The following is a 27771-nucleotide window of genomic DNA, read 5'->3' on the forward strand; positions in this document are numbered from 1 at the left end:
TCTTACAAATTCATTTCTTTGTGAAAAATGATGATGAGGCAAATGAACAATATGTTCTATGCATCTCCACTAATCCAAACGATATTCTGATTAAAACTGCGTTTGTGGATATGAAATACGCAGGAAAATCCAGCCGTTATGATTCAACTCACAGGGTGGCCATTTTGCCACTTGCTGACGACTGAAAATGACATCATAGTGCAGACGGGCTCAGGTAAAGACCGATCACGGCTCACCTGTCTTCTGGGTTTGGTCATGTGACGTTTGCAAGGTGAAACTGTTGAAAGAGGACGACCAGGCTGAACTCCATTAAACGTTGGCATTTCCACGCTGCACTTGAACGCCTCTGTCGCAAAGAGGCTCGATAACAAATGACAACCACCAGGGAGAGCGCGGGGTGTATCGCAATCACTTCTCAACATGGCCCAGCCCAAGGTAAGGCGACACACATTCTCTTGAGAAAAGAAAATGGAGCGCTGCAACAAAGTGGAGATTGCGATGCCTGAGGCAAGGAAACAGCTAGAATCAGTATGTGTGTTTATTTTGGGCTTTTATTGCCATTTATCATTACGTTTTACAATGTCTTGCACCAATGACTGGCCAGCAGGGGTTTAGGTCAGTAATATTCAACATTGCTTTATATATGCTGCACCATTATATAAGCCGCGCCCGCTCTATTTTTTGTAAAGAATATTTTGAAAAAAATAAAATAACTAAATAAGCCGCACCTTTACATAAGCCGCACCTATCTATGTTGAAAACTTTTATAGTTACTGCATTTACAGAACGATTATGGACTGTAAATGTACATGTATGTACCTGAGCCGATTCTTTCCTAACAGTGCCTTTTAACACTGCAGGAACGTTGCTGATGATTAAAACAGAAGAGAACCAAGAGAAAATAAACAGTACTTATCTTCATTTCACTGCAGACTGCCGCTCCAGTTTGTCAGCTAATGTCCACCAGACTCCACCATCTATTGCTCTACTACATTCTACATATGCACCTGTCTTGTTTTATGTTAATAAAGTCAGCCAATCTAACACACGACATGCTAAATCAACAATAGCATTTCACATCGAAACAACAGAACAGACGTAACATCAGCCAATCGCATTCATGTGCACTTCACGGACCTCTAGGAAAACATAGAATCAAAGCATTACAGCACCTAATGCAATAACCTAGTCTATGGCGCCCTCGCCTGTTGAACTCCTCCACCTGCTGTCACATCCAGTTAATGGGAAATGTATTGTACTGTCATTCCGGTTGGAGCGCCACGGGCGGTGGAAGAAAAATCCACAGAATAGCCGCACCGGACTATAAATCGCATGGCTCAAAATCTAGGAAAAAAGTCGCGTCTTATAGTCCAGAAAATACGGTGTATATATTTATGCATTTAAAAATTGAGTGTTTTACCTGTTCCACAAATTCCAAACTGATTGGATTAAAGCATAAAAATTACATTATTTTAAGTGATTGGTATTATGCTAACGCTTTCACAATGTAACAGTTCCTAGGTGTCTTAACGTCTTTGATTCCCCCAAAAATATCACACTTATCACACTCGCTGGAATCAACCCGTTTTGAGGGGGTGGTCGTGTCTCATGTAAATGAGCCTCTGATCACCCCACGCCTTCTACTGCAGGGCCAACGCCAAGTAGGGCATTTGTCACCAGGACGAATAAGGGTTGGCTACTTGTCTGTTGACCCCAAGTCTCCAAAAGTGAGTGCAAACTGCGTAATGCACATGAGCCCCTGTAAAACAATTAATGCATTTTCATTCGTGGGGGCAGCACTTCATCACCAAGCCGCCAAATTACACTATTGATTCATGGAGAGGATCCTGCAGCGGACATTTCAAATGGCTCGCTCAGAGACATACTTTGGAAAATGCGTGCAAGGGACAGGAATCGAGCCAGAGGGGTTCATAATTTCCTATAGATGCCACAAGATGGTGGCAAAGGACTACTTTTGTTTAAATTAAGCTCCTCAAATCACTACAAATTGCGTCCCTGGCACTAAAATGCCACTAGATGGCGAAAAAAGCAATACTATAGGGGATTTTTTTCAGCGAATAGCAGAGGATTAGTAGTTACTACCGGTAGTAGTTGATTGTGCACTGTTTGCAACATCGAAAAGCCATTCATCAGAATTGTTGTAAAGTTAAGGGGCAGAGAGGACCCAAATGGCCATCAACATGGATTGAGTCTGCATAACAATACTTTTGGTGTTGACTTGAAACTGTCTCAAAGTGTAATTCCAAAGGACGCAGATGGAAAACTTTCTCTCATTGGCGAGCAAAATGTCGGCTTTCAACGGAGGCAACGCTAATCAGCTAAAAGTAATTGTTGTTTTCTCTCCACAACATCAAACCGACAAGAAAAAGTTGACGGGATGAAGACGAGGTCACTTGCGCTTGTCTCACAGGCGAGTCACCGCAAGAAGCCACTAATATCTCACATGCGGTTTCAAGTGCAGCTGGGCTTGGCACTGCGACGCTTTCGACGGCCGCTGAAAGCTCAACTCTGGCCAACGCAACCCCTTGTAAAGCCGCGGCGGTTCCTCATAAAGCCACCCACGACGGATTGATAGCGCAATCGCACATATTATGGGATGTTCCGTCGGCCTCTGCAGACTCTATGACAGGATGTGCTGGGGATTTTGTTTCAAAAGGACCATGTGGACTGATTGATGGTTAATGGGAGTGTAACAATAGGCCCAAAATCACAACTGGGTGTCACATGTATCTTGGCTTTAAGGTCACGATTCAGGTCACACTGGGTACAGTAAGGGAAGAAAATTCTCAACATGAATTTGCTTTTCTTTTATTTTAACAGGAACACACTTGGCGACATGTGATATGAAACAACAGCAAACCACTACGAGTAAATCCTCCAATACATTATCGGGTCTCACAAATTTAATTGGCCGATATTAGCGCTTAAAATCAGCAGGTTTTTCTGCAGATTTTTGGCCGACTTTTTAAAACACTTTAACACATTACAGCATAAAGAAACAATATTCATACACGAAAAAAAAAAAAAAATCGGTCAATTTTTGCTCTCTGTTTTAAAGATAAACAAATACTGAAGGACAAACAGCCAAATGATCTGTCTGTATTTCAGATCTTTATTGTTGTTATCGTTATGAGACCGAAAATAAAGTTATTTTATTAATTACATTTTTTTTTTTTTAATTAATCAGCATTGGCCAAAAAAAATCCATATTGGTAGAGCCCTGATAAGTAACACATTCTTTCTTTTAAGGATAAGGGACAGTTCAATAGTTTGTCTTCCTTTTAGGACTTGTATGATGTCGACAAGGATAACTGTAACATACAGTGGTGTCTCGAGATACGAGTTGAATTTGTGCCGCGACCATGTTCATAAAGCAAAACACTTGTTTCCCAAATCATCTTTTCCCATTGAAATGAATGGGAATGCCATTTGTCTGTTCCAGCCTCACAAAAAGAACAACAATAATGTCATGTTTTTTAACAACAAAAATAGCACTCTGCACTGCACCACAAAACATGAATATGACTATACCCATACCATTTAAAAATTAAGCTAACACAATTAAACACAACAGCAATGTAAGACTACAAAATGGACTTACCACCAAGGTTGTCCGCCTCCTTCTCCTGCAGCAGGCTGGCGGGATCGTCGTCTCCCTCCAGAATCAGCTCCGTTTCGGGGCTCTGGCTCGGAAGACTTTGGCCGGGGAAGACCAAAGTCTTCACCTTCACCAGCTCGTCGTCTTCTGTCGCTGCCCAAAAATAAATACAAGGGAAGGTCACAATGTTAACCTCTTTGGCATATTTTGGCAACAGCAGCTTGGATCACCAACTACACATTTAGTAGAAGTTTCCCAAAAATATTTTCATATGCTCAATATGTCCACATTATTTTGGGAGTTTATTTATTAGTATTTTGATTTGCATTATCTTATAGTCCAGTTACAATGTTATCCATTGCTGTATTTGCACAATTTCCCACTATGTTCTTGTGCAAACATAATAACAATGGACTGCAATGTTTCCACATCACACTTGATATTGCCTCTTATACTGTATTTAATGCATCAGAAGTGTGAAACTGTTGAATGATCCCAGTTCAGGTTCCCGTTAGGAGCCTCGAAAATGAATGTTAAAGACTTAATGTTGGAGAACAAACTGCAGTGAGTGTGCGTCTGTTCGCATGCTACAGTAAAAATCAGCGAGATGCCACATGCCATAGCATATAAAGGCGGGCACGTATTTCCCGACTGAATACATTTCAACATCACAAGTACATTTGCTTTTATTCCCAGACAAGGTCAACAATGAAACACAACGTCTGCATCTTGAAAGACCAACGGCTCGCCGTCGATTAGCAACGTGGCTCGGCGCTTTTGGAAACGTGACAGGAGGCGAGGCTGAACAGACAGCGCAATTAGGTTGCACCGGGACGTCATCATCTGCCTGCAGCTCAACGGAGAGCACGTCTTCATACATCCGCAGAAAACAAAAGGAGGGGGGTATTTTTGCAGCGCATTCATCGGCTCAAAACGGCCCATCCCCCCCAGACGGCATGCTGCTCCCTGTTTGGATTTGTCTAATGTAGAAAAGAAAGCGGACTACACACACAGCCATTTTGAACATCTTAACTGTTTTTTTATTTGAGTCACCTCACGCAACCACGGAAAAAAAACGTACTGCTCTTAGAGACGTTTTCACAATCCTTGTAAACATTACGCGTCAAAAAATGATTGGCTGTTACCAGTATTGCCAGTTACCTTGAAAAAGCAACTTTGTTACTTTATAGGATTACTTGCTTTAAAGAGTAACTCATTTGCTATACAAAGTAATTTAGATACTTTAGTGATGACTTACTTTAACCCATTAAGCCACACAACCCACCGGAAATACAAAATTAGTGATAAACAAACCCTGGCGAAAGCTAGAGTAAGTACGGCACCACACTTTTGGAGCGAGAAGGAAGAAAGGAAGGAAGTGGAAGAGCAAGCAGAGATGATGTATAATTGCGCCATGCATTGCCGTTTCAATTGGGTTATTTAAATGTGGGGTGTAATTGTCCTCTCAAGCCATGTAAACGTGTTATTCCAGATGACCCCGGAATCGGAATTTTGACCTCAACCCGAATATTGACTGCATTTAAATGTAGTCACTGACATAAATGTTTTTTCTTTGTATAAGTTAATTGTTAGCTTAGCAAGAAACTACACTGTTGTCGCAAACTCTTACAAATGCTCAATACAACCGGTTGCTACCCTATGTGACCAGCAACAGCTTCAGCGAGCTTCCTGATTGGCTATCGTTGAATTTTATGTCACAATCACACCTTGGCCTAACTCGGCACGAACCCGATAAGGATTTCCCATTGTAAATATTGAACAGATTGAACATGTGTGAGTTACGGCATTTTCACGACAGTTTTTTGAGCAGATGGCAGTAGTACAATCACTCGTAACACACCCCACAAAACAGCAAAAATCAGAAAGTATAATCTTCCGGAAACATTCAAAAATCAGGCTTTTGTTGATTTTGATCAGAAAATCTGAGGAACATGTTCAAATTCAGCGAGGTTATTGGTATGTGTGTACCCCATATAACAGGATCGTCATTTGAGATCATCTCTGAAAGCCATCAGACAATTGGGTCATTGCTGACCGGAAGAGGGGGTGAATGCCCAATCAAATATGATCGAATTATCGGTATCTGTGTATCCCACACCACATTACAGTTGCTCACACTAATCTTTGAGAGACATCCGACAGTCATGCCTGACTGTGATCAGAATGGAGCATAAATGGTCAAATTGGTCACAATTTTTGCTACGTATACACCCCCACACCACAGGATAATTACTCAGGATATGCTGTCAGAAACATCAGAGAATCAGACCTTTACTGACGTCGATCACAAGAGGCGGGGGTGATGCTGAGATTCATCTCAATTATCTGTATGCTTGTACCCAACACCGCAGGAAAATCTCTCAGGATATTCTGTCAGAGGCATGCTTTCATCAGGCCTTTGCTGCCTTTCATGGCAAGTTAGAGAAAATGCACAAATCAGTGTGATTGTCAGTATGTGTGCAGCCCACTTAACAGGCACCTTGTCTTGCAGAGGTCACACACACAACAAAACAAAACAAAAAGCCCGCTTCCTGCTCTGCCTTGTATCTGGAGCACGCTTGGCAGATGGAGGGAAGCAGTTTTAGCATTTCAGGGGAACAAAAACAAAAGAAAAAAAATCCTGCACGTTAGAGGCCAAAGTCTACCATCGGCTGGAGATGAAAGTGAAACGTGTAATTTTGTAAAGTATCCTGCTGAAAGGCTGATGAGCAGACATGCTGATGTTTGGATTGGCACATTGGAGCACGAGGCTTGACTAGACTAAATAAACCCGGCTAATTCCAACAAACGCGCAGAAATCACACATGTCCACCACCGTGCGCTGCGGCTTCGGCCGCAATGCAATTTTGGATTTCTGACGGAAAATGAAGAGGGAGGGGGGGTTTGGAATCATCAAAGAAGGCAAATGAATTAAACGCTACAGCATGTGGTTCTCCAAGTCTAAAGTTCAATCATTTTTACAAATTCACCACATAGGCGAGGAGATGCAATCAAATATTTTACCATCATCAAGCTCGGAAAAAAAAACAAAAAAACATAATTTTGATTAGTTATAGGGAGTCCTGGCTCTACCACGGATTTCCTTCATGACATAAACTGAATTTTTACACAAGTCAGATGTGTGTGTAGGAAGTGCAAAGATAAGCATAATTTTTATCCCAACCAGATCACTATGAAGTGAATTGCTTTTCTGCAACTAAAAACATATTGTGAATCTGAAGCATCTCCAAAAAAAATGGGATTTGATATTCCAAAAATATTTTCGGAAAAATGACCCTCCCAAATGGGTTTTAGGAAGGTGTTAGCATACCTCCCAAGACCTCAGTTCAGTGAGCATCAAAGGATTACCTGGAGATTGAGATAAAGTGAGATTTCAATGTACCCTGCCCCGATGCAAGACACCTTGTGCTGGATGCGGTAAGGCAAGACAAGGCAAGGCGACTTCATTTATATAGCGCATTTCATACACAAGGTAACTATGTGCTTCACACACAACTAAAAGTACAATTTAAAGCATTTACAGATGAGTTTAAGACATTTAAAACTAAATTAGGAAACTAATGAACAGTGCAAGAAAAAGATTTTGGAAAACATGATTTTAATTATTATTTTTTTAAATCCAGGTTTAAAACATTTTAACACTTGGGGCTGAATTCACTTCTGTTGGCAACTTATTCAATTTGCGTGCAGCATAAGAGCTAAATGCTGCTTCATCATGTTTAGTTTGAACTCTGGGCTCCACTAACTGACCCCAGTCTGCAGACATCAGAGCCCTACTGGGTTTATATTCAATCAGCATTTCTTGAATGCATTCAGGACCTAAACCATTCGATGATTTATAGGCCAGTAGCAGAATTTTAACATATATTCTACAACTGACTAGGAGCCAATGTAAAGCCTTCAGGAATGGAGTCTTATTTTCCAATCTCTTTGTTCTGTCCAGAACCCGAGCTGCAGTAAAGTTATTTTTTGGGTGTTTTAAGCTACACATTTAGGGTAAAACTGGATAAAAGACCTGCGACTGACATCAAGTCTTCAAACACTCCAGCATGCCTTAACTGACCCGATATTTCAGAATTGATCTTGATCGTGTCAGAATATTCCGAATGGGGTGTGTAGATGAAGCATTTTTATTCCGATTAGGATTTCAATCTGAATAAATTTATCCATACAAACAGATTCAAGACCCCACGTGCTGGATGTAGCAAAGCCATTCTTGGGTGTTTTAGCCATGTGTTGGATCAATGAGTCTTGTAACACTCCAGAATGCCTTCATAACCTTGAGATTCTATTGTACCCTACCCTGCACGGATTCGAGACACCCCTTGGATGGAGCAGAGAAACCCCAGAACATAATGAAGCCTCACTTGCATCTCACAGTCGGTACACTTTCATTTGCTTGCTTGATTTTACTTTCTTTAGGCCGGTTGCGCACACAAAGATAATCGGGCTGCTATTGGTCTGATTTGCCTCAGCCCGTGCAAGGACATCAAATGCCCGCTTAGCTATGTCTCATAACATTGTGTTAAGAGTGAACTTGTCCCAATAATAGTGTCCAAAACGGGACTGGTCCAATAATCTTAAATATTAAAAGTATTCCATATTCACAACCAAAAATCTTCATGCATCTGGGGAAAGCAGACTACTCTTGCGTCTGTGACGTGAACGGAATGTAGCCAATCAAAGAAGCGCCCTGCCTGACCAACAAGGACGCGGTGGCGGTCGCAGCGGCGTTCAATAAAACAAAATGTGTCCTACCCCGATGTTGATTTTTGAATGAAAATGGCTTCTCCAGATGCCAAGAAGTATTTTCCAAAGCAAGCCTTTTCTTGACGACTTTGCCATTTTTCTGGTCCTCTTCAAAAACACTCAGGTAACATTGGCGCATATCCACAAATTTCTGCTCTTCTTCATTTTGGAGAGATAATGTGTGATTTCTGAATTGGAGGATTTACAGAATACAAACGACGATCGATGTTGGGGCATAATTGCAATGTGTGTGGTGCTCTGTGTTGAGCTCATTGGGCGAGAATAAATGCTAGACGATCAAAACTGGTGAATACCTGATTTCTATCTTTATGTGTGTGTGAGGTTGTCACCAAAAAAAAAAAAAAAAAAAAAAAAAAGATCTGAAATGTGTCTTTTGTGTGTACCAGGCCTTTTTTGGAATCATACAAATGTGTTTCCATCCCAAATGGAACAATGAAGTATCCTATTTAAATCTGAGCTTTTCTGATGTTAGCCAAGATCTTCTTGAATGAAGGTTATTTACACTGTGAAATAAATATATATATATATAAATATATAATTTTTTTTAGGCATGTAGATGATTCAATCTCGCTGTTCTCACACATTACCATCAGAAGTGCGCATAATAGCGTTGACATTTCATCTCCCATAGAGGCCAATGATTTAAGCAACACAATGTTCAGGGGTCTCTCGCTCCTAAGTATGGAACAGATCAGACTTAAAAGGCTTTAAAAATATAGTTCTCTCAAGTTTATATTCTTTCGTTTCCTGTGCTGCCAGGCATGCAAGCGATATGTCGGGAAACATTACACACAACTGTATATGCACACACTACACACATGCACACACGTGCACACACCGAGTATGGTGACCTCAAAGGGAACTCAAAAGGCGATTTAAGTTTTGGGAGCTTGCGCAGGAATTATTCTGTTTTATGTCTCAGGCTGTCAGATCTCTGTAAATAACTCCACAGATTTGCACAAAGCATTCTGACATCGTGCAAGCTCCATAGACTGACTTAAATATCAAATACATTGCTTGCGTTTCCACCCTGCCCTCCCACGCAAAAGTGCATTCCACAGCTAGACAACGAACGGTCCGCAAAGGCTGCTGAGACTGTGCCATACCGACTCATGCCTTCTCAATATCTGTTTTGAGCAGTGCCAGGGGATTAAAAACAACAGGCTCGTACTTCCTGTGATGCAAAAGCGTCGGTTTTGAGCGGTTCTGGGAGCGCGGCAGTAAACATCATAACGTTGATTTAGGGGGGCGTTTACACAGCGCTTCCTCTCTGGGAAATCTTAATTCAATATCCTGGGATGCGCTGTGTCATGTCTGCCAAAGGTTGCAAACAGTCCTCATCCCAAGTTAAACACAAATGGCGGATATTGTATATACCATCCAGTCCAATTCTGCAAATGGGAGTAAAGAAACCCCCGCTATCTGCGAGGAATTGACGCCCACACAAAAAAGTTTTTTAACTGCCAATAGATGCTACAAGATGGCAGCAAAGGCTTTTTTTCTATCACACAAGACTATGCATGGCTTGACTAAATGAAGCTCCTCCCTTCAGTTCGACATAGTTGATGCCACCAAAGCTATATTTTTATACTTGACAGGGCTTTGGTCTGAACACGAACTTCTTCAGTGACTAATTGATGGTAGGTTGAATGCTGAACCTCAAATAAGACAAAGTTTAATATGGGCAAGGCAAGACTATAGCACATTTCATGCACAATGTATAAAAGTACAGCATTGTAAGCATTTACACACAAAACAAAACAAAACAGATGTTTAAAGAAAAGTAAAGAAATAACAGCTAATGCTGCTTCACCATGTTTGCTTTGAACTCTGGGCTCCACTAATTGACCCCAATTTGCAGACCCCAGAGCCCCACCGGGTTTATGTTCAATGAGCATTTCTTCATTTCCTCAGACCAGAGGCATAAGTACAGCTGACTGGGAGCCGTTGTAAAGCCTTTAGCACTGGAATCATACGTTCTGATCACTTATCAAATGCTCAAATTTTGCATGTATGGATTTCAGGTGATAATTTAAATTGTTTTGCTCGCAAGAGGCAAAATGTGGATAATGAAAAATGCACTGAAACAGATATCCCCAGATTGGAATCAAACTTTAACAATCGTGCGCCTGTAGTCGGCTATCTGCGACATGTCAAGTGTAGGTGTGGCGTTTTAAAGGTGCGTGTGGCAAATGAAGGGTACTTGAGGCAGAACAATTCCACACTCGCATCATCAAAGCTATGGATTGCATAACAGTCACGTGCTTGAGTATGTGTTCTTGTGAGCTTCGAGGCTGGAACACGACTAATACAACAATGATATATAGTACTATTCCCATTATGATTACAAAACAAAATACGGTCAAGTATTCACCCGCTATATCTTGGTTCATTGCGTGTAGCCCCCCTACAGTGTATCACAGATTTGGATCTGTCCGTCATGGAAATCTGAGGTTCATAGCAATTTTTTGATGTTTTTTTTTTTTTTACTTAGTGAAAGGCCCTTGTGTGTGGGAAAGGAGAGCCACAGACGCCAATGTACTTTTCAGCCTTTTAGAAAATTTCGGGATATCAAAACAAAAAAAAATGACGCAAAAGCTTACATTCGGAGAGGGCAAAAACATTTTCAAAAATAGGCAACATACAAAACATTTTCTCACTTGTGATTTTCCCCTTGATGGGTGGGCGGACCTTCCAGAGACCCAACCAGTTTGCATACAGATGTTAAAAAGTCAATTTCCCGTTCACCTTCAGTCTGAATGGAGCCTGGGTAAGGTTAGTAGCACTGCGCCGCAGAGAACAATCTGTCCGTCTGTAGCAATCAGCGCCGAGCGAGGAGAAGAAGCTTCTCACCTGATTGCAGACAGCAAGGACACCCGGAGGTAAAACACCCCGTTAAACACTTGGATCAATATTAACGTGACTTCCATTTCATGCTTGCCCGCTTCCAATCAGCCCACAATATACTCCCAACAGTGGGCCGTCGGGTGCAACAGGGGAGCTTATATCAGGCCGACAGCGGCGACACCAAATGTGCTGGCTAAGCTGCCAATGCAACTAATAGACAATGAGACAGAGTATCCACGAAATCACACAGGCGCGTGCACACTTTGCACAAAAAGTGATGACAAAGGTGGCGCTGCCAAACAAGTGCAGTTTTGATCAAACGCGGCTATGGCCCTCTTAGATTGTTTGTATTATTCCTTCAAAAATTTAATCACTTTCTGGAGGCCTCAACGTGACCGAAAAATAAATTCAGTTTTTATACAAATGTATATGGGAGGGACGGACAACTGGCAGCCCACGGGCCACATGCACCGAGTGGCCCATTGATTAATTAAAAAAGTATAAAATCCAGAATTAAAAGGTAAAAGAAATAAATAAATAAATAAAAGTAAAAATACAATTAAAAAACAATCTGTGAATTTGCAAATCTATGGGTGCTGAACCATGACTATACAAGGTGTTGACTGTTGGTCAACAAGGTGTTTTAAGTTGTAATATCACCATTCACCACAAGATGCCAGACACTTCTTACACCGGGCCTTATATGGCCCAACACTACAATATGAGTAGGCCTATTAATTGTTTTGTGGCTTTGGAATCATATGCAGGACAATCATGGTACCTCAATAATATTAAGAATTTGAGTGAATTTATTTTTGTGAAAAAAAATGCACAAAATGAGTTCTTGCACTTAATGCTGGTTTGCTGTTCAGCAGTTTTGTGCCATTCTTGAATGGTAATTTTTATGCATGAGAGCCCTTAACACTGGAAAAATCACTATGTGGTTATTGTATTGTTTGCTTCAAATAATTTGTTGTTGAGTTAGGATAATGATATTGTAACAAGTGGTAGTGAGCTAAGGGAATACATCGTCATGGACGAGTGTTGTTGGATAGCCGAAGGAGCAAAGACTTCTTGATGTTCCACAAGCCGTTGTTTAATTTGCAATAAAACAATACTTCCTCAGCATACCGCGCGTTACTCAAGAACGTAGCGGTCGGGCACACCCGACCGAGTCCATGACAAAAAGTGTACTGAAGTTTAGGGAAAAATTAGTGACTAACTAACATAATAAACCCAAGAGGCGCCGCCGTGTGGCGAGATGCCGTACCACAATAACTGACTGTTACGATATCTAAATATTTGAAGAGTGAATGCACATATCTTGTCCTTATTTAAAGTGGCATTTAAAATGTGGTTCACCAGTTGTACTGGTGAAAAATGGTGGCCCCCTCCGGCATTTAAGTTGCCCATCCCCGATGTACAGTATAACATCTATGTATTTCAGGGGTCGCCATCAACACGCCCCCCCCCTGGAAAGTTGGAAAAAAATGATCCCCAAACCTTTGTTTGATTGACACGGAATTTGGCGGACACGTCTATCGTAACGCTCACGTGGGGAAATCGCATCGCTAGTGTATGTGCAATTTCCTTTCAAATTCACATTGTGTCAGTCAAAACAAAGCTCCAAATGATGGCCTAAAAACGGCCAGACTCTGATATGCACGTCTAACAAAGTGCTCACTGGCAGCTTGAAAGAAGGCACAAAGCTGTACACAATCTCGAAATAACTCATTTGAGTGCACACAACAAATAAATAAAGGGAGGCGGCGCGCTCTTAATGTTCAGGAGAAAACAAAGGCAAAAGTGAGGCTGCGTCAAAACAGACACAGGCCACTCACTCAGCCGAGTGTTCTTTGTGAGGGGAAACAAAAAAGAAAAACAATCTGTCCACATCACTTTCATTCCTTCAAGCGAGCGGGGGAAGAGTGACGAGTACTGCGAGCGCCGCCGCCTGTCTGCCCTTCTTCAAACGGCAAAAGATGGCGGCTGAAGCGTGTCTTGTCATATCCTGCTGTCAAAGCAGAAAAAGTCTGCATTCTTTTTGGACAACCTACAGTTTCTCCATTAGTCCCAGATTGGAGCGCTTTAACAACGACTCTCGGGGGCCTCCAACGCGGTGCTTTGTTCTGGCTGCCCGTGCCAGCTGCAGCCCACTAAAATGTTTGCCAGAGAGCCCGTCAAGTCTGGATGTAATCGAGTCAGGAGATGGCACGCTCACCTCTGAATCTCGGCCACCTCATGACAAAATTCCTTCAGCGCTACAAAGGAAGCGCTGCCGAGTGACTGTCATGCTAGCCATGTGAACGGAAGATAAGAGAGAATTGAAGCTGCGAGCAGCGACAAACGGGTTCTTGGAAGCACTTGTTCAAGGTGAATTCTGGGAAATGGCTTGATTTTTTACAGCGTCGTCCATCTATCTAGGATGGCGGCTTCCCATTGGGCATTACTCGGGCTATTTTCCTTGTAAGAGTTCGTCAAAGTACGATCCCTAAAAACCGCCCAAAATGACAGACATCCTACGGGATTTCATGCATGGGTCTTTGAGACTTTTTTGTGTTTGCCGTTAAATGAGACATCTACCAAATTTAACGTCGATTGTGCTCATTTTTTCAACTCTTTTGTCCTGACAATGTTCAAATTTGAAGCCAAACTCTACCTACACTACATGGAGAGCACGTGTAGCCTAGTTAGCGGTTAAACTACTTCACCTATTCTCTCCATTTGCATTGGTAAAAATTTGGTAATATTTTCTAACATTAATTTGATAACATGTCATGTACATTTAATAACATCAGAAATGATTTAAAAAATAATAGAGCTGGCCGTCACGTTTACTGAACATGTCACTTGATAAACGTTGGACTGTGCTGCTGCACAATGATACACATCTACGCCGAATGGAATGCATCTAGCGTTAATCCGCAAAGAATGAACCATAAAATGCGGCACCGGATAGTCTTTTCAGGCACAACATTAATGTTAAATGAAAAATAAATAATAATAATAATAATAATAATAATAAAATATTAAAAATAAACGGGCGGCTTGTTTTGGACCTGCACATGCATGGACAATCCTGCAATTCATTTGTGCTGCCTTGTGTGCATGATCAAAACAATGCTGCTTTGGGTTGGTGTCTTGGCGGTATTAGCGGCTTAATTTACAAGTCCTCATATAATTTGTTTCCTTGGTTCCAGACAATAGAGCATTTCATAATATTTCTAAACAATAGGTTGACTAAGGCGGACCTGAACTAAAACAATGACCAAACTTGTGTTTGGGGATAGGCCCAAAAGGTTAGCTATTATATGATTTCCTTAAAAAAAAAAAAAAAAAAAAAAATCTAAATCAATCGAGCCTAACTTGTGAGTGAGAAGGATCAATTGAGTGGAAGTCATAAATAGTTGTAAAAAGAAGATGACAAGACTGCCTGATGGCAGAGTAGCCACTTCTAAAGCGACTGACTTAGAACCAAACCTCCACCATCGGGGTGTGGAAAACAATTGAATGGCTGTGCTTGCTAACAAACATCAGCTCCACAGCACGCGATACAGTTCAACAGTGTCAACACTGCAGAGTCTGTCCTATTGTTCCATGCAACAGAAAGGTCAATTGCCAGTCCCTCAATGAGCATGGTGACTCCAGTATGCCCAAGTCTATTTTTGACTCTCCTTACCTGTTGAAACGTAAATCAGAGCTGACGTCTTGTCTCCCTTCCTAGCAAATTACGTCAACTTTTTGACGGACACTTGCCACATTCAAACTAAGGTGGTAGAGAAGAAGGCTGAAATCTTCATTCAAGCAATTTCCGCTGTTTTCACAATTGCTCTATCTTGGTCAAATGACACGAAAGGCTTTGTTTACAAGCGGTTCCACTGGAGAAAGCGTCGTCTTTCCACACCACAAAGTATGTGTGACGTCATGGTGAGAGATCTTTCAAATCTGAATCTGAAAGATCCTAGATTAAAGGCAGACGGAGTTGCAGGTGACAAATGTTAAAGCCTTGGCGGAGGTCAGTGCTGTGGGATTCATAGTTGCTTAGTCGACAATCATGTCAATTTACTGGAAAGCCAAATTGTCCTTGGCGGATGACATTAGAGCTTTCTTTGCCTGACAGACGTCAACACATCACAGAGAGCCCGCAAAATTAGCCAAAGACTCCGATCAACCCTTCACCCCCGCACTCCCTCCAAAAAACACGCACACACAAAATTAAGAGCAGACGGCACAATGATTGCTTGTACGGACCACCTGCAGCTGAGACGGCAGCTGCCATGTGTTCGTGTTGGGAGCCAAAAGCGACCAGATGACTTCCTGAATTTCTCCAACGGTCCTCACAAAATCAGATCTAGTCTACAAGATTGTCGTCAAGGGGGGGCGGGCTAGACCAGACTCAGATTTGACCTGAGTTGGATCAGCAGACACGAGGTTTAAGACAGATATGGCACACACCAACATACTTGTGATTTAGCGCTATGCCAAAAATCACAGTTTCAACAATTTAAATGCTTTTGGGGCTGCAACTAATGATTATTTTAGTAATTGGTTGACTATTTTGCTGATTCATTGATGAATCAGATTTTTTACAAACAATAATTTTCATCTCCTTACTCCAAAACAGGACATTATTTCAAATTGACAGTGGAAAAAAATGCACGAACGGAAATGAATTAAGATTCAGTTACTGTTTTGGTCTATATCGTGTCAGAAAGAAAGGGGGAATATTAGGATTATTTTTTCCTACATGCTGGAAAAAAAAGGTTGAATTTACTCAATTTTATTTTGTCAAGTGGTTGCACAAAATAAAATCATCTGTATCCAGGTACACTTTTTAAGTAAAAGATGTATAATCTGCTTAAAAATTCTATTAAAATTTTTATTTCGTGCAAGCACTTGACAAAATAAAATTGAGTAAATGATGCACGCATTTTTTCTCAGTGGAGGTAAAAGCGAATGTTTGCAAATGTTTTATTTTGATTCAACACTAAGATAATAAGTCTGCATGCTAATATGGAGAACTACAGAAATTGGAGAGTATTAATTGTTGACAGGCTGAAATTTCGAGGATTTGGACAATTTTAAATGAAAACTACACTAGTAAAAATGGTGTGTTGAATTTATTCAATTTAATCTGGATCCAGATATATTTTTTTAAGTAGCTGTATAGTCACCTTAAAAAATGTGTCTGGATCCAGATTACTTTGTTTTGTGAACCACTTGACAAAATAAAATGTAGTTAAGTCAACAAAAAACATTTTTCAGTGTAGGTCTCAAAACGATTAACCGATTATGAAAAATGATTATCGTTTGATTATCGTATTATGTATTTGATAAATGATTAGTTGGTGATTAATCGATTAATTGTTGCATATTGAATCTTTACTTTTTGTGAAGACACAACCTCAGTTTGTCTTATAAATATACAATAAAATATACTATTTCAAATCTTCTGTATGATTAATTGTTGAAACCTTGTATCTGGAGGGTGAGTTTATTTGGGGATATGGCAATCATAAAAGATTAAATCGTAAAAATCTAATTTGGCCCTAGATAAAGGACAGTTATTGTTCTGTAACGTGAAGTCGTTTAAATGTTTATAAAAAAAAAAGGCTGGCTATTTGCAGCTGAAAGAGAGTACAAGGGGTGATGGTTATTAGCTTTTGAATCAATACGCTCATTTTGCATTTGCTATCTAATCACAAGGCCAGAAGGGCTATTTAATAGCACCGTTTTTGCGTAAAAGTCAGTGTTGCGTTAAGTACGAGTAAAGTCGACCCAAGGGCCAAGTGGGGAGGACAAAACAAGGAGGCGTCTCATTTTTTTCTCTAACTACATGTTTTGATGAGGGATAAAAACACCAATGAAACTCACATGTCATGTTCCATTGTCAGGACTCATAAATATGCGACCTATACGGAAAGACGCTGGATAGCACAATACGTGCCAGACATATCCGGTAATGATCAACATCACCTTTGGAAAAGAAGAGAAATTGTGTGTGTGAGCTCACCGTACTCCTGCAGAGTTTTGCACGACACGTCCATGTGTGCGGAGCCCAGCGGGTTCCTGACGAATCGCCGCCTTCGCCGCAGGTCGTCCTCCCAGTAGTCCAGACGCCAGAAGTCGTGAGGCGGCCTGGCAAGGAAAGACGGAAGCAGGCGGCGTTAATTAACCAATGCTCTTCCACTGCACATGACCGCTAAAACTAAAACAAAGTACCTTGACCACATCAGTCAGAAAAAAAATACATTCCCCTATCTATCTATCTATCTATCTATCTATCTATCTATCTATCTATCTATCTATCTCTATATATATATATATATATATATATATATATATATATATATATATATATATATATGTATATATATATATATATATATATATATATATATATATATATATATATATATATATATAGGGCTTTAGCAGCATGGCCATCGTACACACAGTACTGTAAGTATTGGTAGTAGTTGTGGTAAGAAGAGAAGGCAACGGTGCAAGAACAGCAGGGAGCAGCATTAGCGGCAGCAACCGCAGCCGCTGCGTCCATAAATCATACGGCGGTGCTCCATTAAGAAATCCCGCGTCAAATTACAAGTCAAAATGGCGCAGCTTTCCTCGTTTTTTTTATACACCTTTTTTTTTTTTTTAAACAAGTCTTGTAAATCAAATGGTATGCATCTCACATAGACAGCATGGGCTCTAATGACCAGGGGGGTCTCAGGGCGATTGACGCATGAGCCTATAAAAGTACCCCCTACCCCCATCCCTGCCTCCCCCTCCCTCCCCCGCAAATGCGCGGTGGAGATTAAAATAATGCGCTGAAATATTCATCGTAATGATTCCCAGAGCCCTGGAGCAAGCCCACTGAAAATTGCATTTTTATTCATTATTAATAATGCTGAATTAGGGTTGTTAAAAGCGAGAGAGGTTTGGGGGGGGGGGGGTTCTGGGGGAATAATTCCAGCATGTGGTAACCATCTTTTTGTAAATGATTATTGCGACATTAGCAAAGACCTGGCCAGGATGCCTTTATTGCTGGCCCCTAATGCAGACCATTAAGCACCGGCAATAGGTGACTAAGTGCTGCTTGTTCTCGCACTCCAGCTGCAGATTTTTCTATTATTATTTTCTTTTTTTAACGGGCTTGTTGGAGGTAATGCGGGAGAATGTGTTGCCTTCATTTGCCCTTGAGCGGGAAAGAGGTTTGTTATTCACATAATTGCGCATATGTGGCAACGGGGTAGTTGCACAGTCGACTATCTGTGATTTTGATTATACAGTACCTCGATGTAGGCGAGCCATCGCTCAGCTGATTTTTTGTCTTTCGTTGGGAGCAAATATTTGAGTTAAGGCATTCTTCTAGTTGTAGTTCACTGTAACGCGACAAATAATACAAAGAGAATCATACGTTATGTATTTAACCAAAGTACATAACTTTGCCCTACAGAAGTTTGCTAGCTTAAAGCTAACACACAATGCAAAACGCCATACACAGGCTAAATAAAATAACATTGATGTTGGGGTAGTTATAGTGTATCACTTTAAGCCACAGCTATTTGAACACAAAAGTGTGCAGCAACACATATAGACACACAACATTACAGCGCTATCAGGCCTATATCCTGTATCCTCTGTGAAATGCAACAAACATTACAGATTTTCTTTCTTATTTTTAAGTCTGATAGCTGAACGCAATGCAAAACACTATGTTGCAGACCTTACAGCCCTTTAAGGAACCGATATTTGAGCAAAAATGTTGCATTAATATTAGTGGTTTCTTTTGGGGGGGTTTATATGTATAGTATAAAGCGAACACACTACCTAAAAGGCCATAAACATCAGCCACCTCGGTTAAGCAATCAATTAACTGCATATAATGAATACAATTTATGTAACCGATTTTAGGTTAGACTACTAAAAAAAAAAAAAAAAATGGAAAAAATGGCTAAATTACCAAAAGAAATAATACAGGAAACATGACAATAAAACCTTGAGGGTAAACACTTTGGGGGCCGCAGGGCCACGGCTTGGCTAACCCTCCTTTAAACGCTGATTTATTACATTAATTCTAAAAGCATAAGATTACCTACAACATAGAGTATGTACAATACGCCAGCGTTAGTCCAGCGAGACCTTGGCAGGCGGCCGTCTACATCAACGTACGGCTCACCAGCGTATTGAAGGAGTCTAAACAGATTAAAGTGTTACACGGATCACATGACAATGTCTCTCGCACACACACGCACGCACACGCACACAGCCCTTTATGTGAATAGCACAAGTGTCAGAAATCAAGCGGCTCAAGAGACTTAGCTGAGTTTTGACAGCAACAAGAGCTCACTTTCAGTTAAATATCAATCAAAACGCTGGATCTGTGTGTGTGGGTGTGCGTGTGTAGGTGTGTGTGTGTGCGTGTGTGCGTGTGTGTGCATAGGTTGCATGCCACTGTCATATATGCAAAGTGAATGCCTGGAGCTTGTCCTGTGTCAATCAGAGCGTTTAAAAAGGAGGAAGAAGAGAGAGCGAGATGTCAGTGGGCGGAAAAAAGAAGAAAGCCACATAAATGACATTGTAAATGCCGGATTACGCTGCGCCGAAAATGTAAATCCACACATTTTTCCAGGCCCAAGATTATGTCTGCCTAATTCGGGGTACAAAATAGGCAGTGTGTATGCGTGTGCGGGGTTGTGTGTGTGTGAGTGTTTGGCGGTACTAAATCCTCCACTTTGAAGATCCAACCAAGCACATTGAAAGCACTTTTATCAGGTGTAGTGCAGGTACTTCATTTGTTTATTTCACCTTCATTAAACAGTTAAATGCTAAATAAACAGGAAAATGGTCATAATGAGTTAAGCATTGAATTCAATAGATTAAGTTAAGACGTCATGTTTACTTGCACATCACTATCAATCACTGCATCAAGTTGTGCCAATCACTGTCCGCAGCAAGTTATTTGATAAAATGCATCATCCTGACTATTTTGGGTGTGTCACTGAAATTGCTGTCCACCCTGTTGCTATGGGGTAACTGCCTCTTTAAAAAAAAAAAAAAAAAAAAAAGCTCTGATGTTTTCACTGACATTACAACCAGCAGTTTGTCTTTCTTCAAAGGAAACTAAAACAATGGATATTTGCAAAATAAAATTTTGAGATCCATTGTGCTCACTGAACGTCCTAAATGTCCACCCTGTCATAGTAAATCTCATGCAAAAACCTTTCAGAAAGCCGAAATATATTTGGTAAACACTTTGCAGTCAGCTTGCCAAATTCTTGTCCATTGTGCTCAGGGAATGTCCAAAATGTCCACCCTGTCATAGTCAAAATTCAATTGATGTAAAAACTTTCAGGTATTTGGAATATAATTGGTCATTGTCCATCCACCCTGTAAGCAAGCTTGCATACAACATTTTGTTGTTTGTACAGTATACACTGTACATTTTGCAGACAATTTAGTATTTTCTTGATCAATATGCATTTACCCTTACTCAGTATATATATAAAGTTCCACTGAAAATCAACATTTTGGAGGGGAGGAGGTGAAATAGGGAAATCTCAAAGGCACCTTATGGTGATAAACTGGAAATACAAGCTGCCTATTAATGCCAAGCCCAAATGTTTTCAGTCTACGACAAACATAAAGCAATTGGGCTCACTGCTCCAATAATAATGTAAATGACAAGTTCATATCACAAAATTGTTCTTTGGATGTACATAGAGACTAAACATGTTGCGTTAACACAAAGCTTGTCGCCGTAACAGACTGGGCCAAACACTCCATCCACATAAGAGTGTTTATTAAGCCGCAGACCTTCCTTAGTTTACACATCGAACACGTCTGGCTTCATGACAACAATAAAAAATGGCCGTGACGAGGCTCGCCCGGATACCAGCAGAATTTATTAGAGCGGTCACCAATCAATCACTTAAATGGATTTCAAACTGCATTTTAAAAGCTAATTTTCCTGCACTGATAACCTTCGGGAAACGGGAGCGGCGTTATTTATGGAGGCTTTCAGCTTTCGCTAAGTGTGGCGGGATAAATGCAGGAAGGGGACTACATTGTCTGACTATTACTCTCCTTTTTTCCAATAAAGACTTGAGTTGATGTTTTTTTTTTCTTTTTTTTCAAACTACGCTTCATCCAAGACCGCAGCATTCGTGAATTATTTTGCTCATAAAATTGCAGGGTGAAACACATGTTTCAAAACAAAATGAAAAAAGCAGGCTCTTAAAATTTACAAAAACTGAACGTTGTTGTGGAAACGACAGAATCTTTGACTGGAAGCTGAGAGCGTGCCTCCTATTGATACAGAAATAAAACAAACATTACGAAAAGTAGGAATTACATGGGCAAATTCACTAGCAGGAGTTCATCAAATTAGAAATTAGAAACCCGGAGAGCTGACCAAAATGGCAGCTTCAACCCAAAAATGTCCAACTTCCCTTCGGTTTCAGACATGGGTCCTGGTCCATCACATTTGTGTTGATTAACTGGTGTCAGGCGCCAGGTTATTATAGTTAATGAAAGCTAGCAAAGCAAAATAACTAAAAGTACAATTGAAAAATAAACAAATTAAAAAAAAACACAACAAAAACTAACTGAAACTACATCAGATGTTCGTAAAACTAACGATAACTATAATTAAAGCGAATATGTCCTTCGTTTTCGTCTTTGTCAATCATCATCAAACATGAGCTTTTGGGGTTCATTTTAAATGTGTTTATTCTAGCATTGTTGTAGGTCCATACGGAAGAAGGGAGGTCAAACGGCCAGAAAATTGTAGTGTACTTTACTTTATTACACGACCTTCCCTTTATCGTGCACTTCATAATCACTCTATATATTTAAAAAATAAACCTAATACTAAAACTAATATCAACGAAACTAAAATGAAGCATGTTTGAAAAAAAATAAAAACAAAAAAAATCTAACAAACCTGCTTTAAAAACTAACTGAATTAAAAAAAAAAAAAAAGTCAAAACAAAATAAAATCTGAGTGTGTGCACTTGGGAAATGCATGACAGGAAACTAATACCCGCATATTTTGTCAAAAATGAGAAAAACGGAGTGAAACAAAAACCTTGCCCAAAGTTACGATATTGGAAGGGATAACATCACTTTGTTATAAGTCACAGTGATCAACTCGGTGTGTTTTCAGCCTCTTTGCCAAGCGAAGACACGCACACACACACACACACACACACACAGGGCCAACTCACAGATAAAGGGTCCCCTTTTATTCTATTTATACTGGGCGGGAGGATTTGTGTGAGGCAGCCAGCAGGGAGGACACAGACATGCTGATTCAATAAAACACCATTATGCTCCTTTTAAAGGCGTCAATTGGCGACATGAGTGAGGGGGTAATTATTATAAATACCAGTAATCAGTGACAATTCTATTCAAGGGGGGCCATGGCTGGTTTCTCTCGCTCGCATACACACATGCACTTGAGCGTGCCTTTAACAGACATGTATGTAACACAGACAAGAAGTCTCTTCTTCCAGTTGACCTTACACACTCTGACTCAATGAATTTAACTGGCATGCGAGTACGCGCGGACATGTGACGACGGCTAAAAGCTACATTAAAAAATACAGTGGACCCTTTAAGGTCCAGCATGCCATAAATTGCATTTCCCATTGGAAATTACAGACCAAACTGTCCGTCCCCACCTTGGTGTAAAAATAAGTAATAATTGTACAGATTGTTTCTAGTAATCAAACCACATCACAACGTTTAATTTGCTCAAAGCTAAGGAAGGGAGGAATAATTAGTTTAGTGTCACTGGTGCGCTGTATTGGTGGATATGTAAAGTCTACACACCCGTGCTCAAATGTCAGGCTTTTGTAAAGTAGAAAAGTGACACCAAGATGAATCATTTCCAAACTTTTGTGTATTAATGTCACCTATAACCTTGCCCATAGAGGTGATACAAATAAATGAGATCCTGTGTTTGCACAAGTGTACACACCCTTTTATAACTGGTATTGTGTCTGTGTTCAGAATGGACCAATCACATTGGAACTCGTGTTAAATAGCACTCAGCACACACCATTTAAAAAGCCTCTGACCACCCCCACATAAACTTCTGATGTTTTTAGAGGCTTTTCCTGACTTTTTGGTTTCTCTCTAGCAGAAGTTGTAAGGTTTTTTTGTGTGTGTTTTTTTTTTTTCTTTTTTCTTTTTAGTGCCGACAGTGACTCGTATCTGGAACTGTTCATAATACCTACACTTTGACTGATGATGACGATGGTGATGATAGCATAACCATACTTCACTGTTATGTTGTTCTTTTGGTGATGAGCAGTGTTGTGTTTGCATCAAACATACCTTTTCGAATATTGGGAGAAACACGCTTCAAATCTTCCAAATGCATGTGAGAGAATCTTCAGATGGCCTAGCGTGAGCACTACCTTAATACTTTATATGTAAGTCTGCGTTTTTTGTTTGTTTGGATGGTTCATGACCTGAACAAGTGAAACTACTGGCTTGTTTCCTTTTACCGTCAGTTGTCAGGAAGTAAAAAAAAAAAATGAAAAGAAAAAAAAATTTGGCTTGCGTTGAAAGCAAAACATCTCAAGTAAACGCTAGTTCACGTCAGCACATGATGAAAGTCATTCATCTGCGAGCAAACCTATAAAAAAAAAAAATAAAACAAAAAACCAAAGTAACCTTGTCTGTCTAGCCAAACAAACAGCTGCTGTGAGATGAAAACTAAAACAAAACAGCAAAGTGGTGGCTGGCAGCCACATGCTTGACGGGCCACTTTGAAAGTGCCCAGTAAAGTCAAAGAAAAGATAGTCAGTAACTTCCTCTTTAAAAAAAGCCATCAGGTTTGATCACACGTCACATGTTGATCGCCAAGCAATTATTACGGCTCGACATCGTGATCATATTAGCGCGCAAGGGCACGCAAACGCAAGCATGCTTTCATCTCGTCAATGTTTCTCAACGTCGCTGCACTCAATACGCTGCTTGTTTGCTCAACATAAAATAAAAATACTAAATATAAAAACAATACAATACAATTTTAAGAGATTTACATGTGTATTTCCAGCAACAACAACGTAGATTAGCCTAATTTAGCTTAATGCTAACAAACAATGCAAATCACCACTGATGTGGGATGGCATCACAGTTTAACTGTGTTACAACCCTTTAAGCAATGGATATTTGAACACAAACAGTGGCTCTATAGATGACATGAATGAATGAATGAATGAATGACATTGTTATTATTGTCTCATGCATTCAATAGTATGCCAGACACTAAACAATCAAACTGACCCCTCACCAGGACCAAAATACAACAATAACTTATCTCAAAAACAGTCTCCTGTCTCCTTTTCCAAGCATTACGTAATGTACCAATACTCACAGGTGTATATTCTTTATCCTCTGCAAAAAAACAACTAATATTACTGAGAAGTATTGACCAACTCCATGTATATCCATGGCCAAGGCACACACAACAGAAGGAGCAACACAATGTCCATTAACTGAAGCAAAAATATGTCCTCATTTTTTTAAAACTGTACTCTGAACTAAATTCATTACTGTCACTACTGTATGTTTTTATTGAGTACAATAATATAGATTGCTATTTTTGTTATTAAAAACACATTACAAAAATGTTTTGGGAGGATGGAATGGATTAATGGATTTTTGCTCACTTAAAAAAAAGAATGAAAATGGTCTAATTGATATGGTGGTTTGTTTTATTAATAGAACAGCTGTACAAAAAAACATAATATGAACGTTATTACATTCTTATTGAGTGAAACAAGTATTTAATTCCAAAGCAAAACATTTCTTGTAGTTGCTTATTAGGTTTGCACACAACTCTTAAGGTTTTACATCATTATCATAGTAGAAAACTCTTCGTTGTTCTTGCTGAGGTATTCATCCAAGATTTGACAGTACGTGGGCCCTTCCGTAAAGTTGGCCTTTCAGAAAAACATATTTCCAACTCAATGCCTGACTGTGGGGGAAGGCGTTCTTTTGAGTGATCCATTTTTTCCTCCCTTAAACACGACGGGTTGAGTTGATGCCAAATAGCTCAATTTTGGTGTCATATGACCATGCACAGCACTTTCTCCCAAGCCTTCTCAGAGCCATGTAGACAAAATATATTGAGTATATTCAACCATTTTTTTTTTCAGTGTACCCGCATGAGATCATGCCGAGGTCTTAACTGCTTGGACAATGTTTTTATATTTCATCAGCTGTTAAGTGCGCTTCTCCCCCGCGAGATTGCACCTAAATGAAATAAATTAATAGGCGGAAGCAAGCAGTTTTCCTCTGTTATATTATTGTGATTGCAAAGGACTTGAAATTTCCGCATATATTGACCCAAACAGAAATCTTCTCCCAAGACCCTCCCTCGTTGCCATGGTGAGTGCTCGAATTGGTGCTCCCTTCATGCTGTCTTTTCATAGTTGTGGTGCACGCGCTTAATTCCAGGTGAAAATACTATGGGTTGAGTAAAACTGATTCAGATCAGCTGTTCTGGAACCGGAAACTCAGAGTTTCCTATCTCAGAGTAGATCAACTCAGACTTCAAGATTAGAGTCCGAGTTTGTTGAACCTGCTTTGTGAAATGGGCCCGAGGTAGCAGACTTCATCTGAAATTGTAAATATCCTTAAATTAGTTCCTGTTTACACTAAGGAAAAAACAATTGCATGTTTTTGCATTTTGTTCCACAAGTTAAAGTTTGGGAGCTTTAAAACAGTTAGAAAAAAAGGATTATATTTAAAAAAAAGCAAAAAAAAAAAAAAAAAGCACACACCTACCTACAAATAGGATGTGCCAATACAACAAACATAACATACCAAGCTTTGTGCCAAACAATAGCTGTTATGACACATCATCACATGAATCTGATATCCTTACATGAAGTATTTTTTAGGGCAGAAGACAAAAAACAAGCCCTATTTTTTTTCTCGAACAAAAGGTGTGTTTTTTTTTTAACAAATACAGGTGTCTTTTGAAAAGTAATATTTTGAGAATCAAGTTGTATTTTTAAATTATTTTAATTTTATTTTTTTCTTCCATGTTAAACTTTTGACTTCAATATTATATCATTGCTAACTTTTATCTTCAAAAAATACAACTTTTTATCGTGACAATTTGCATCTCCGGTCTTGTATGGATTATTTTTTTATTATTACAATATTTTCTTTTTGCAAACTGTACATGTACACTGTACCTAGTGTGAACCAAACAGCAACCTTCAAACCACATTATGTACCCCACTATGATTTCTTTTGTGCAGGGTAAAGCTGCATCGGCTGTGAACAGTGCCCCCTCCCCAGGCATGCCCCACGCCCCCCAACACCCCCATCACACCGACCTTGTTCTTGTGTATTAGAATTGATGTCCTGTTAAAGTGAGCCCAAACACTGGTTGGCTCCCAGTGCATAATAATAACCCAAAAATAAAGACTTGATGTTCCCATTCCTCACATGTGAGCGATGAAACTGCCGACGGGAAGAGGGAAGTGAATGCTTGGCTGCAGATCAATAGACGGCCTCCATTTTGCTCTCTGCTACATCAAAAAAAAGTAATTATACAGAAGAAATGTTGACGATCAATAGAGCAGTCAGCTAAGGTTAAGGTCTGCTGCGGTCGCCAAAGGATGGAGGGATCCTTCGTCTGCTGTCACCGACGCCCCGCCCCCCTTCTGGTGAACATGGAACCCTGCTCGGGAACGAAAGCGGGTTTTGCCTCCCTTCGGAAGGTTTTGTGTTGTGTGCTGTAATTAGCTTCAAAAATGGCCTCAGAAATGTCAGGTTTGACATGTTACGGCATTTAGACACAAAGGTATCTCAATGTGCATCACCTAAAATCAAACATGCAAAGTGGTTTACAAAAAATTAAGATAATACATTTAATAGCAAAGTAAAGTATATAACAATTAAGTAATTTACTAACATTACTAAAAGAACGTAAAGCGCAAAAACAAGATTTTAGAAAAATTGATTGTAGAAATGCTCTAACAGACCAAATATATGGGGAAAAACATTTTAAAAATAGTTTTTAACCTGGATTTAAAAGCATTTACACTTGGGGCTACATTCAGTTCTGTTGGCAGCGGTTTCCATTTGGTGCAGCATAACAGTTAAATGCTACTTCACCATGTTTGATTTGAACGCTGATCTCCACTAGTTGATGCGAGTCTGGTGACCTCAGAGCCTCAGGTTTATATTCAAAGGTTTCATTATGGCAAGAGTAACCCAGGAAATTTGTAATTTACAAAAATAATACTTGTGTCTCGATATGTACAGTGATAAACTTCTTTTTCACTTTAAACAACAGTCATTTGAAAAAAAATGCCTGTACAGTTAGTAATATGTTTTATGATTGTTTTATGACAACATAATCTATATTTCTTGTTGGAAAAAAAGTATCAGTGCATTTAGTTTTACCGTAGTGCTAATTCCAACGTGTTTTTGTCACTGTCCTATTTTATTTGGAATTGACATTTTGTTCGTTTTTT

General features: G+C 39.9%; 1 protein-coding gene across 4 annotated transcripts in view; it reads right to left on the bottom strand.

Annotated features, from left to right (window-relative positions):
* The window catches only part of nbeab (neurobeachin b), a 266361-nt gene that overhangs the window by 103351 nt on the left and 135239 nt on the right, over positions 1 to 27771 (bottom strand). For all 4 annotated transcript variants that reach the window (XM_086035116.1, XM_086035115.1, XM_086035114.1 and 1 more), the window contains 2 exons: positions 17271 to 17395; positions 3623 to 3772 (listed from right to left, as the gene is read on the bottom strand). In XM_086035116.1, coding sequence (XP_085891242.1) covers positions 3623 to 3772; positions 17271 to 17395 — 275 coding nt within the window. The remainder of the gene's footprint in view (positions 1 to 3622; positions 3773 to 17270; positions 17396 to 27771) is intronic.

The sequence above is a fragment of the Filicampus tigris genome, chromosome 7 (assembly GCF_054856515.1).
Source record: "Filicampus tigris isolate MCC_2025a chromosome 7, RoL_Ftig_1.0, whole genome shotgun sequence".
In the NCBI taxonomy this organism is placed as follows: domain Eukaryota; kingdom Metazoa; phylum Chordata; class Actinopteri; order Syngnathiformes; family Syngnathidae; genus Filicampus; species Filicampus tigris.